General features: G+C 56.5%; 1 protein-coding gene across 5 annotated transcripts in view; it reads left to right on the forward strand.

The window, feature by feature from the left end:
• Positions 1-12882, forward strand: part of SHANK2 (SH3 and multiple ankyrin repeat domains 2) — a 672941-nt gene that overhangs the window by 316215 nt on the left and 343844 nt on the right. For all 5 annotated transcript variants that reach the window (XM_033203947.1, XM_033203946.1, XM_033203948.1 and 2 more), the window contains one exon: positions 1275-1593. In XM_033203947.1, coding sequence (XP_033059838.1) covers positions 1275-1593 — 319 coding nt within the window. The remainder of the gene's footprint in view (positions 1-1274; positions 1594-12882) is intronic.

Below are 12882 nucleotides of genomic sequence, written 5' to 3' on the forward strand. Positions count from 1 at the left end.
AGTCAGGAGAGTGAAGGCCTGGCCCCGTCTAGAGCTTTGTAGGATGTCAGATAAGTGGTGCTCAGCCCCTGCCTCCTCACACAGTCCCCACTTGGTGGGAGGGAGGAAGGTGCCTTCTTAGTAAAGACTGAGATTGAATCATCCAGCCAGTAGACTCAGAGACTACATGGTTGGCTCAGGCTGCATGGTAGAGCACCACAGACAGGTGGCTTAAACCCCAGATATTGGCCGGATGCGGTGGCTTATGCCTGTAATCTCAGTACTTTGGGAGACCAAGGCAGGCAAATCACAAGATCAGGAGTTCAAGACCAGCCTGGCCAACATGGTGAAACCCTGTCTTTACCAAAAATAGAAAAATTAGCAGGCATGGTGGCAGGGCACCTATAATCCCAGCTACTCAGGAGGCTGAGGCAGGAGAATTGCTTGAGTCTGGGAGGCAGAGGCTGCAGTGAGCCAAGGTTGTGCCACTGCACTCCAGCCTAGGTGACAGGGCGAGACTCTGTCTCATAAACAACAACAGCAGCAACAGAAAACAAACAAACAAAAAACAGATATTTATATCTCCCAGTCCTGAGGACTAGAAGTCTGAGATCAGGTCATCGCAGGGCTGGTTCCTCCTGAGGCCTCTTTTGGTGGCTTGCAGATGCTACCTTCTCCCTGTGTCCTCATGGGGAGATCCCTCTGTGTGTGTGTCCTCATCACCTCTTCTCATAAGGACCTCAGTCCTATGAGATCAGGGCCCCCACTAATGCCCCTCCACCCAAATTATCTCTGTAAAGACCTTACCTGCAAATATTGGCGCGTTTTGAAAACGGGGGATTAGGACATCAACACATGAACTGGGGGGACACAGTTCAGCCCATCACAGAGGCCCAGCTTAGGTTATGGGGAGGGGAGCCCTGTGGCAGGCAGCTGCGTGCACTCCTGCTTTGTGTGATGGCGCGGCCCATCCTTACACATGCCCAAGCCAGCCGGACGCCTCACGGGCCAGATGGAAGCTCAGACCCCATGTCCTTTCCATGTGAAGCACTGGCTTGAGCTCCTTGCCATGGAGACATTCTCTGTCCCCAGCCTGCCTCTCTGCTTCCATGTCAGGGGTGAGTTCTGGGCCTGGTGGAGTCCAGCTGGGGTCCCGGCCCAGAACTCACAGCTCCCCGCTGCTGGGCTCGCATGGGGGCTTGGACGCACGCAGGCCTGCACCTCCCTAGGGTCCCCACCCAGCTGACCGCGACACGGATGCACTCACCGGCCATTCTCCCTGTTCTTCTCCCCAGTGCCCTTCCGAGAGGCCCCGGCGTACTCCAACCGCCGGCGGCGGCCCCCCAACACACTGGCCGCCCCCCGGGTCCTGCTGCGCTCCAACAGTGACAACAACCTCAATGCCAGCGCTCCCGAGTGGGCCGTCTGCTCCACGGCCACCTCGCACCGCAGCCTCTCACCCCAGCTGCTGCAGCAGATGCCCAGCAAGCCTGAGGGGGCCGCGAAGACCATCGGGAGCTACGTGCCCGGGCCCCGCAGCCGGTCCCCATCGCTCAACAGGCTGGGCGGCACAGGCGAGGACGGCAAGAGGCCGCAGCCTCTCTGGCATGTTGGGTAAGGAGTGGCACATGCCAAAGGGAGGAAGACCACCATGTACTGGGGGTCCCAGTTCCTCCAACTTGGGGCTGGCCCAGAGGTTGAGAAGGAAAGAAGGAAGCCCATTTTATTCCAATGCGGGTGTTGAGGACACTTTCATGCCTGAGTTTTGCCCAGTGTCCCTGCTGACACGGTCTCCCGCACGGGGACTGGGATGTCCCCGTCCCTCATGAGGACTCCCCGAGCCTCATGGAGGCCCATGATGATAGCTCGGGGCGGGTATGGAGACTGAGCTGAGCGTCCTGGGATGGGCTGGGGATGCGGCTGGCGTCTTGGGTCCCATTTCCTTTCCTTGTGTACTGACTTTTTGGTCCTAAGTGAAATGTCAAGAGGGAGAGAGGCAGGGCTGCAAGCCTGGTCCGGGGTGCGTGCCCTCCCGAGGGCCACGTTTGCAAACCTGCAAACACACCATATCCAAAGTGAGGGTGCACACGTGGGTGGCAGGGAGAAACCCGGCCCAGAGGAGAACACTGAGGGCCGGAGAGGCTGGCTCAGGGCTCTGGTGTCTGGCTGTCTCAGCAGCTGCAGGGATGGTCTCAGGTAGTGCTACTCACAGGGGAGCTCTTGCAGGCCTGGGCCGAGCATGGCAGGAGCACAGAGGGCAGGTCCGTCAGTCTCCGAGGCAGCCCCAGGTGACAGGAGCCTGTGCCTTGTTCCATTTCCTAGACAAGGACATGGGCAGCATAGGGCAGACTTTGGGACCTGCCTGTGGTCTCCTGCCCAGCACCCCATTCGGCATCCAACTCCAGGTCTGGGTCTCTCGCCACTCTCCTGCCTCCCAAGCAGCCAGGGGAACTGGATTTGCACTCAGAGTTCCAACTCCCAAGCAGGTCTCTGCCTTTCGCAAACCGCCTCCTGGAATTTTCAGGCGAGGAAGAGACTTCCCAGGGGTCCACTCATTGTCGGGGCCCCAGGTGCTAGGGTCGGTGTTGGTTCCAGCCATGAAAGTTGCGCCTGCAGGGGCAGTGGCCGTTGCCGCTGACGCCTCCAGGTTCTCATGGGCACTGCTGCTCCAGGAGTTCGCCGTGCTGGCTTCTTTGCTGCAGGATGCCTCTATGAGGAGCCCAAGGTCACACAGCCGGCATGTAGCAAGGGCAGGACTCGGCACAGGCCCCTGGCTCTGGCGTCTGGTGACTTGGCACTCCCTCGGGTTTGAGCCTTGGACCTGTGCTTCCCCGGCTGTTACCATGTTTTCGGTGATGCCGGCATTCAGTGCTGGGGCCCCTGACTCTCACCCCCATCTTACCTGCTTCCTGTTTCCTCCCTGGCTTCAAAGCCTCTCGGGGTCCAGAGCCTGGTTGTGGGGAGTCTTGCAGGCCTGGGTCACGCTCTGTTGCCAGCTAAGGTCAGGGATGTCAGGGAGGAAGACCGGCACCACCCCTGCCCCCAGGGGCTCCACGTGGCAGGCTCCATGTGAGTTTGAGGAGGGGTCAGTGCCTCACGTTGTCCCAGGAGGGGTTGATCACCCTGACTGTGACCAGTATCCCAAGCTTTGGAGTCACAGCCAAGGAGGCCGTTGGGGAGAACATGCCGGTGACAGCACACTTCTCCTGGCCCCTAGGCAGGGTCGAGCCCTGACCCTCTTAGAGCTGGCAGAACCCCATCCTCTCAACGCTTTGGCCTTTAGCCCATGGATGCTTCCCACCAGAGCCAAACGAGGAGGTCCAGCTGCCTCTGGTCTAGATTCCTGCTTGGAAGGACCACGAGGGAGGAGTCCCAGGTGCTGAGAACAGTGGGAAGCTAAATTAAAGGGCTCCCCCGAGGCAGCCAATTGTACTTCGCACACTTAGCGAGACTTCTGACTACAGTTTTAAAAAAGTATGTGTCCCCTTCGCCCAGTACAAAATCTAATAAGAAAGCAAAGGCAACATGGTCAGGGACTTAAGCCGGTTGTAGACGAGATGTGACTCAGGAGAGAGAGAAGCAGCTAGGTGTATTGCAGCTGTGGTCTGAACATCCCTGTTTCCCTATTCATGTGTGGGGAGCAGAGGATGGAGTACACATGTGTGTGTGCATTTTTGTGTGTGCATGCCTGTGTATGTATGTGCATGTTTTTGTGTGTGTGTGCATTTGCCTTCGTGCATGCAGGCGTGTAGACATGCGTGTGCATGTTAAGGAGAGAGAATCATTGTGTATGTATGTGTGTGTGTGGTCATCATGGTGCTCAGCCTGCCTCAAATGCTCATTGCCTGGCCTCCTGCATACACGCTTTGGGACTGTACCGTTGTATAGCTGTGTAACCTTGGGCAGGTAAAACCCAATCTGCCTCTTCTTTGTCAATTATAAAACAAGGGGCTGGGTGCAGTGGCTCATGCCTGTAATCCCCAGCACTTTGGGAAATCAAGGTGGGTGGATCACTTCAGGTCAGGAGTTCAAAACCAGCCTGGCCAACACGGTGAAACTCTATCTCTACTAAAAATACAAAAATCAGCTGGATGTGGTGACACATGCCTGTAATCCCAGCTACTCGGGAGGCTGAGGCAGGAGAATCTCTTGAACCCGGGAGGCGGGGGTTGCAGTGAGCTGAGATGGCACCCTCTGCACTCTGGCCTGAGTGACAGAGCAAGACTCCGTCTCAAAAAAAAAGGTCCCAGGAAGACCACCTTCAGGTTTTTCTCGAGATCAGCTAAAGTCGTTCAGAGTGGCCGCCTCACACGGCACCTTGTCCAGCCAGGGCTTATTTCACATTGGTTCTTAGAGTTCAGGTCCGTGTCCAGTCCAAGGCCCAGAGCTTGGCCAAGACTGTCCCCTTTATCACCCAGAACTGTTGGTAGAGTGACCAACCATTCATGTTTGCCTGTGATGCAGGACTTCCAGTGCTAAAATCAGGACAGCCGGTCCCCCTAACTGTGGGCCGCTGCCTGTCCCGAGTCGAGGGGCACTGTTCTTACCTGGTGGCCCTGACCCGTCAGTCTCATCTTCCTTGGCCTTGTTCCCATCTTTTTCCCTTTCCCCACCCCCTCACAGCGTCCCTGTCCATATCCATCTGTCTGGGATTCAGCACCCTCAATGGTAGCAGTAGCTGTGCTGCGGGAGGAGCCCTCTGGGTGGGCACTAATGAGCTGAGAGGTCCTTCCCTCAAGACCTGTGTCCTAATTAGGACCTGCCAGTGGCACTGGCGTCCCCTCCTATGGGACGGCAGTAGTGAGCATTTGCCCTCAAGGCGACCAGGTGGGATGGAGAGTTGGAGGCAGGCATGCTTCTCCAGGCCTCTTTTTGAGGTCCCCTGGGATGAGGGTGGGCCATGCAGGTGCCGTTGTTGTGTTCTGTCCCTGCATAGGGCCACATGCACTTGGGGGGCAGAAGCGTCTTTGCACAGTGAGGGGGTACAGAAGGGAGCCAGTTCACTGAACATTGTTTGTTTATGGAGCAGTTACCCAGCCCCATGCCGGGCACAGGGACATTCAGGTGACGCAGCCGGGGTGCAAAGGGTGGTGCCCTGAGCACACTTGGTCTGAATGTCCTGCAAACGAGGTACAGCCAAGGGAGGGGGTCCCGGCTAGAGCTGTCTACTTCCTGGCTGTGGACTGAGGGCCCAGTGTGGAAGTGGCCTTTACTGAGATAGGGAAACGCTCATTCGGCCAGCCCTGGTGATGCTGGATGGTGGATCACAGGGCTGTGCAACCCAGCCCAGGGCCTTTTCGAGGCTCCAGGAGGTGGCTGAGCCCCTCTGCTTCTTGTTCATCCTTGAAGCTCAGAGCACAGCCCTATGCCTTGTGTGCCTGCCCTACTATTCCTGAAAAACCAGCTCTTTCCAAGGGCAACGGGCGCTGGCCATGTGGCACTAACAGGGCACTTTCAGGGAGGCTGCTGGCTCCTAGTATCTGGGGCCCTGGGTGCCCCAGAGCTCTTTCTGGTTGCCATCAGAAGCATAGGTGACAGCGTGCTCTCCCTACTGTGGAGGAGAAAGCCCTCCCCGCTTCCTCCTGTCTCGGGGGTGGGGCAGCTGCCCATCAGCCCATGCTGAGCAGCCGGTGCTGACCATCCCCCAAGCGGTGCTGACCGCCAGGGCTCCCTGGCTCTGCCTACCCACCAGGTGACTTTGGGCAAGTCACTTGTCGGTTCTGTGCCTCTGTTTTCTCCTGTGTAACGTGGGGCTGATGACTTTCGCCCCCTCCCGTGTGTGCTGGGTGGATTAAGTGGCATTCAGCACCCGGCCTGCACTGAGATCCACAGCTGCTCATAGAGAGTCTTCAGTTCTGCAGAAGCGTCGGCCGGTCTTAGGGTCGTCTTCAACTTCATCCTCATCATGGACAGTTTAGAAAGACCCTGCTGGCTCCCGTAGGGCAGGGATCAGAGGGTATCAGGTGTTATTGTCCCGGTGGCAGAGGCCTGCTTGGGCTAAGAAGCAGGGGAAGCAGAGATGGCCAGGTAGGAGGAGGGTGACTGTCCTGGGCAGGGAGGTGACTGGCCAGGCCCCATGTCCCCCTGCTCATGCTCAGCACCCCTCTCGGGCCAGACCTATTTGCCCAAACGCTGACCCAAAGACCCAGAAACCTTGGCCAGGACTGCAGTGGGTGTGGCAGTGTGGTCAGAACCAGCCTCAGGTCACTCCCTCAAATGCAACCTTGAAGGAGTTCAGGGAGGCCTCCCAGCCTCCCCAAGGCCCCCACTGGGACTCCTGCTGGCACCAAGCAACCCAGTGCCTCCTGGCCTGGGCTCAGAGCTGCGGGCAGCATCTGCTTCCTGCATGGAGGTGCCAAACCTGGTTCGAAGCTGCCCTGAGCCAGTTTGCACAATGGTGAGCGCCCTGAGGAGCTCGCCCGGCCCAGCCTGGGAGCTGATGTTGCAGTGATGCTGTAACAGGAAGGGGGCTGCAAGGGGTGTGAGGGGGCCGAACTGTGGACGGTCAGTGTCTGCTGGGAGGTGAGGGCTCTCAGTGGAGACACTGCAGGGTCCCTCACTGCCCATCACTGCACAAGCCCCTCCCGGGTGAGCCAGAACCTGTGGCAGGGCTGTCCCTCTGAGGCAGAGAGAGGAACATACCCCACTCTTGTCCCTGCCCCCATCCTCCCCCACGGTCTCTCCTGCCCACCTGTCCCTTGGCCTGTGTTCTTCCTTCCTCCCCCCTCCTTCTCCTCCTCATTTTCGTGTGTGTGTGTGTGTGTGTGTGTGTGTGTGTGTGTGTGTGTTCTCCCGTCCTCCTAGAGGTGCTGGTCCAGGAGGGTGGGAGCCAGTGCACCTGCACACCTCTGCTCCCTCAGGTGTGAGGCTCGGCCAGCTCCGCATCTGGGGGGCGCCCTCTGGTGGCGCCCACTGGCACTGCTGGGCCACAATCTGAGAACATTCCGGAGACACCAGAGTCCCTGCTCTAGGAGTGCGTGGGGTGGGGGCGTCCCTGTTCCTTCTGGGTCTCTCCCAGCTGCCAACGGGCTGGTTGGCCTGCCCAGATTCAGAACAACTCTCGATGTATTTCTACAAAGTGGCAGCCGGTCCCAAGCGCTGCTCTTGCCTCACCCACCAGGGAACGTCCTGGCCACCCTCTCTTTCAAGAATGTTTCTTGGGTGGGGTCAGCTCGGCAGGGAAGAAAGACTCGTGCTTTCGAGTTCAGTTGGTGGAGATGAATGCTGCAGCCCTGTCCACACCTCGTCCATTGCATGCATGAAGGACAGTGGCATCCACCTGGCCACACAGGCAGGGACTGGACCCTGGCAGGACCTGGTGGGGCTCTGGGAAGCCCGTCTTTGGCCCAGTGACCTCTGTTTTCCTGAACGTGGCATGGGAACTGAGGTGCAGCTGCATTCAGGGTTTCAGGTGGATGAAATGGGCAGAGGGGGCATTGGCCATCCCGGGACGCTGCTGGTGAGGGGCCAGCAGAGCAGTTTTGAGTCAATGCCAGGACTGTGGCTCCTGCTTGCCCTCCTGTGCCCCATCATCCTGACCCAAAAAGTGGGGGTGGCTGGGCCCTGCTGGCAGAGTGGGGGTGAGGGGTGAAGTTGGGAGCTCTCCCAGTGACCCTGACTTTCTCTTTTCTTTTTTTTGAGACAGAGTCTCACTCTGTCGCTCAGGCTGAAGTGCAGTGTCATGATCCTGACTCACTGCAACCTCCACCTCCCAGGTTCAAGTGATTCTCCTGCCTCAGCCTCCCAGGTAGCTAGGCTTACAGGCGTGCTCCACCATGCCTAGCTAAGTTTTGTGTTTTTAGTAGAGATGGGGTTTTGCCATGTTGGCCACTCTGGTCTCCAACTCCTGACCTCAGGTGATCCACCCACCTCAGCCTCCCAAAGTGCTGGGATTACAGGGCTGAGCCACCATGCCTGGCCTGACTTTCGCCTGTGCCCAGGATTAGTCTGGCAGGGAGCTGGGGCCAGATGGAGGGGCAGCCAGTGTCCTGTGCCCGTCCCTGAAGCAGTCACTGCAGCCAGCAAGGTGAGACGTTGCAAATAATCCTGAGTCCCCATTGTGCATCCTCAGAGATACTGTCACCAGAACCACAGAGGCATTGTGAAGCCCTCAGGCCCGAGATGCGCAGGGCTTGGGTATGGGCTGACTTTCACAGACCTAGGAAGCCAGGGTGGGAGGCGATGTTGACCAGACAGAAGATGACACAGGGTCTGAGCCTTCAACTTTAAAACAACTGTCAGCCCAGCCAACAACATTTAGTAACGTTTGACAGATGATAAGGGCTTGGGACCTCCTGCGTTTGCTATGCCGCCCTCTATGCCAGAGACCTGAGCTGACAGCTTTCTCTATTCCCCTACTGCCATCTTCCGTATGAGCTGTAACCTGGGAGACATGCCCACCTTGAATAGGTCCCAGGCCTGGGTGATTGTGCCTCTTGATACCTCCAACTCTCTCACAACTCTATACATAAGGGCTCCCCCAGCTCCCCTGGGATGGCCACAGGGGCACCTCAATGGGGCTCCCCACCTCTACCTTCTTGTCTGCTCCGGTCCAGCCCTGAGGCTGCATCCAGGGTGAGCTGGTGCTCATTTCCTGGCACCACTGTGCCGTGTGGCATCCATTTCTCCCCGAACATCCTTGCGGAGCCTTTCCCATGGCCTTGGCCTTCTCTCTACACCACCCAGCTCTCCCCTCTTTTAGCCCTTTGTGGGGAGGCCCTGTGGAATCTAACCTTGACCTCAAGTCCTGGCCCTGAAGCAGTCACTGCAGCCAGCAAGGTGAGACGTTGCAAATAGTCCTAAGTCCCCATTGTGCATCCTCAGAGATGCTGTCACCGGAACCACAGAGGCAGAGTGAAGCCCTCAGGCCTGAGATGCACAGGGCTTGGGGACACCCACCTTGAGAGGGTCCCAGGCCTGGGTGATTGTGCCTCTTGATACCTCCAACTCTTTCACAACTCTACACATCAGAGGCTCTGCTGGGATGGCCACAGGGGCCCCTCAGTGGGGCTGCCCACCTCCACCTTCTGTCTGCTCCGACCCCTCAGATGAGCAGAAATGCATCTGCTGACCTGTGCTTCTGCCCAGTTGACAGCTCCATGAGGCCTGCATCCATGTCTACCATTCACGGTGGTCTGCAGACCCACATGGCTATGGGCTCCAGCCCACCCAGAGTACTTGCTGGATGAATGAATGAATGTGTAACTGACTGGTGAATGAATGAATGGAGAAAGGTCACTATGTCGACCAGTTCCTGTTCACCCAGGCTGGCTGGGAAATGGCCCACTTCACTGATCCAAGTCACCCACCGAGAAGATTACCAGTTTTTTCATTTTAAGAATTCAGTGATTTGGCCCTTATACCAAAACAAGTTGGTTAGAATCCCTCCTGGTTGTTCTTGGCCAGAGTGTAAGGAAAACATGGGCAGATTGGGGTGCAGGAACTTCAGACCAGTCCTCACTGTGTACGCAGGACAGCAGGAGGGACCCCCAGCATGGCCCGGGTGCTATGTCTCCTGAGTAGGGCAGCCACTCTTCTCCCTGGGCCGCAGAAGCCTGGCTTCTGCTGCTGTCTGTGGCTGCCGTGGGAAGAGTGGGGCCCAGCAGGAAGGTGTAGTTCATCAAATGAGACGTCACAAGGATAAGACACCTTGCAGCAGGTGAGATCTTGTTCACCTCATTCTGTCACCAGACAGAGCAAGGAACCCTGTATTTCCATACCCAAGTCTGTATTTCCATACCCAAGTCACCATTTATGGAGCCTCCATTTTCTCACCTGTAAAATGGGGACAAAGATTCTCACCGCTGCCTTTATGGGACTCTTTGAGGTTCAAATCAACAATGAATAGGAAGACGTGAGCATTTGGGTGGAATTGCATGTCACTGCCGGTAATCACTGCCTAGAACTGTGTACACCACTCTGGTCTAGAAGAAATAAGACTCCTGTTTTTAGTTAAAGGTTTTCCAGGCCATGGGATTGATGGGTTAGAGAACCGATTCCTGCAAAGAGAATCAAGAAACAGAACTTCAGAGTTGGAGCTGTGTTCACTTTGACTTCTCTGTCAAGTGACACACACTGGTGCCAGCTGGAGCAGTGAGGTGAGACAGGCACTTACTGACTTTGCAGCTGCAGCAGGGCAGTGTGAAGGTGCTGATGTTTGCGTAACACCTGGCAGGGTGCATTCTCACAGTTCCTCCTGATCATCCCCTCTTCTGATGGGGAGGTTGAGGCTTTGAGAGGTTAGCTGACTTGTCCAATGGTGGATAGTAAGTGGTCAGCTGGGCTTCAGGCCAGGTCTTTCTGAACTTTGGGTAGATGAGTGAATAGATGTTCAGAAAAATGATAAGATGGATGGATGAATGAATGGTGGATGGATGGGTAGATGGATGATGGATGGATAGATGATGGATGAATAGATGGGTGGATGGATGGATAGATGGATGGATGAATGAATGGTGGATGGATGGGTAGATGGATGTTAGATGAATGGATGGATGGATAGATGATGGATAGATGAGTGGATGGATGATGGATGGATAGATGAATGGATGGGTGGGTGCGATGGATGGGTAGATGGATGGGTAGGTGGATGGATGGGTGGATGGATGGATGATGGATAGTGGGTAGATGAGTGGTGGGTGGATGGAAGAACAGGTAGTTGGGCAGATGGAAGGATTCTGGATGGCTAACGGAGAAGAGATGAGTGGATGGATTAACTGATGAAGTTAACTGACTTCTCAAGTAGGGCAGGCTCAGTCTCCCCTGCCAGCTGCTGTTGAGGATGCACAGTGGGGCCGTGAGGTTCCTTGCAGAAGCTCCTTGGGTGTGGAAGTCCTGAGAAGACACACTCCTCGTTTGGTTCCTAAGTTCTGGACTTAAACAGCTGCTGTGTCAGCCGCATAACAGTTGTGAACAGACCCTGCGACTCCTGCTCTGTGGCTCACCCTCTGTCCTGCCCCAGCTACTGTCAACCCTGTCCGTCTGATTTTTCCTCTAGACTTTGACCCACCCTTTCCCCTCAGGAGGAAGCCCACGTGCCTCACCTTGCTCCCCCTGGAGTCCACCTATCTGGGTGCTTGGGGACTGATCCTGGGGCTGGGCTGACCTGACCTGCAGCCACTCCACCTGCTCAAGAGCATCCATGCAGCCTGGGGACACTGGGGTCACATGTGACCCCATCTCTAGGACTAACCTTCAGTCCTGATGGGGCCTAATGCATCCAGCTCCTCCAAGCGCCCATATCACACCCCCAGCCAGGACAGGGGGGTTGAGATGATGTCGGCATAGCCCTGTGTTCTGGCTGCTGCCCGTCCAGCCTGGATGACAGTCAATGCAGAGACAGTGACTGCCCTCAGAGCTGCGGTGGGGCTGAGAACTGAGCTTCTCATCTGCATTTTCTCATTTATTCTCCCAGCAACCACAGGGGGTGGGGATTCCCCCCACCCGCACCCTCTACCACCTGTTTTACAAATAAGAAAATTAAGGCTCAGAGAGGTAAAGTGACTCAATGAAGGTCACACAGCTGGGGCAGATCATCCTGCAAGTGACGGGAGGTTCAGGCCATCCACAGAGCCCATGATGGCCACTGGCCTTGCTGGCTTCATCACTTGGGGCAGATGTGGGCAGGTACATTAAGGGATGTTCAAGGAGAGGAGGAATTCTGACCCTGGGGTGCTGTATTCTCCCGGAGTCCCCTTGGTTGCCGGGATTATCCTCCCCACATCCCTGCTGGCCTGGGAGCCAGAGAGGAGACAGCTGTGAGATGCTCAGTGCCTGCAGTGCAGGCTCCCATCCCTCCCAGCTCTGGATCCTGTGCCAGTCCAGCCCTGAGTCAGGCTGAGCTGAATGAATGCGTCTGAGTGCTAATGCACGTGCAGACGGCTGGGCAGGCTGGCAGGGAAGCCTCTCCGATGGGGGCCTGGCCTAGCGCTGCTGTTGCGTTTCTCAGCTCCCCTTGCAGAACAGGAAGTGCCTTTCCTCTGCTCCCTGGTGGCTCACTGAGCTATGCCTTTGGACAAAAGGAGGCCACCAAACTTGGCTTTTGCAAGAGTTCCTGCTCCAGGAACTCCTGGGGTATTTGGGGATAAATGATGTCTATCGATGGGGAACAGTGGTCCTTTGGAATTCTCCTGGCTGTGCACGTTGATGCGCTGCTGCGCCACACCGTGCCCAGTGGGCTCCATCTTGTGCGCAGGCTGTGTGGCAGTGACAGCACACCTGTGCCCCAGGTGTCTGTGACTGCCACATTTGTGGCTGTGACTTGGGGGAGGAATGGCATCCTAGGGAGAGGGGACAGGGAAGTCCTAGCTGCCTGCAGCCTCCTCTATCTCTCAATGTCCTCAGAGCCCAGGTAAGCATCCAAGACGCCCACCAGTTCCAGAAGAGGCCACTGTCCTGCCCTGTCTCGGCTCCCCGTGGTTTCAGGACAAATCTGAGATTTGAAGTCAGGCAGACAGACTGAGCGTTGAGGCCCAGGCTACTCCCTACAGAGTCATCAGAGTACATGGAGCCCCCGCTCCTCAAACACACTGACATGGGCAAGGTCCCTGTGACCAGATCTCACCATCCTAATGCTGAGAGAAGGAGTAAACAGCAGAACTAAATACAGCCCCGTTGCCCCTCTGTAATTTTATACAAGCACAGAGCAAACTATAAGGCAATTATCAGGGACACATGTGTCGGGTGATTACAGTAGTGAAGGCACGTGATGAGGGGGAGGCACATGTTAAATGCCAAAAGAGGGTAGTCACATCTGCCTCTAGAACTTCCCTCTTCCCTGCAAGCCTGTTTTGCATGGGTTCCTGTGTGCATGGGTCCTTCCTCCCTGTCCTCATAGAAAGGTCAATGCTGCCTCCATCGCCTCAGAGGCCACAGCACCTAAAGTATGGGAAGGGAACCATGGTC

Source organism: Trachypithecus francoisi, unplaced genomic scaffold (assembly GCF_009764315.1).
Source record: "Trachypithecus francoisi isolate TF-2019V2 unplaced genomic scaffold, Tfra_2.0 Lachesis_group8, whole genome shotgun sequence".
Classification (NCBI taxonomy): Eukaryota; Metazoa; Chordata; class Mammalia; order Primates; family Cercopithecidae; genus Trachypithecus; species Trachypithecus francoisi.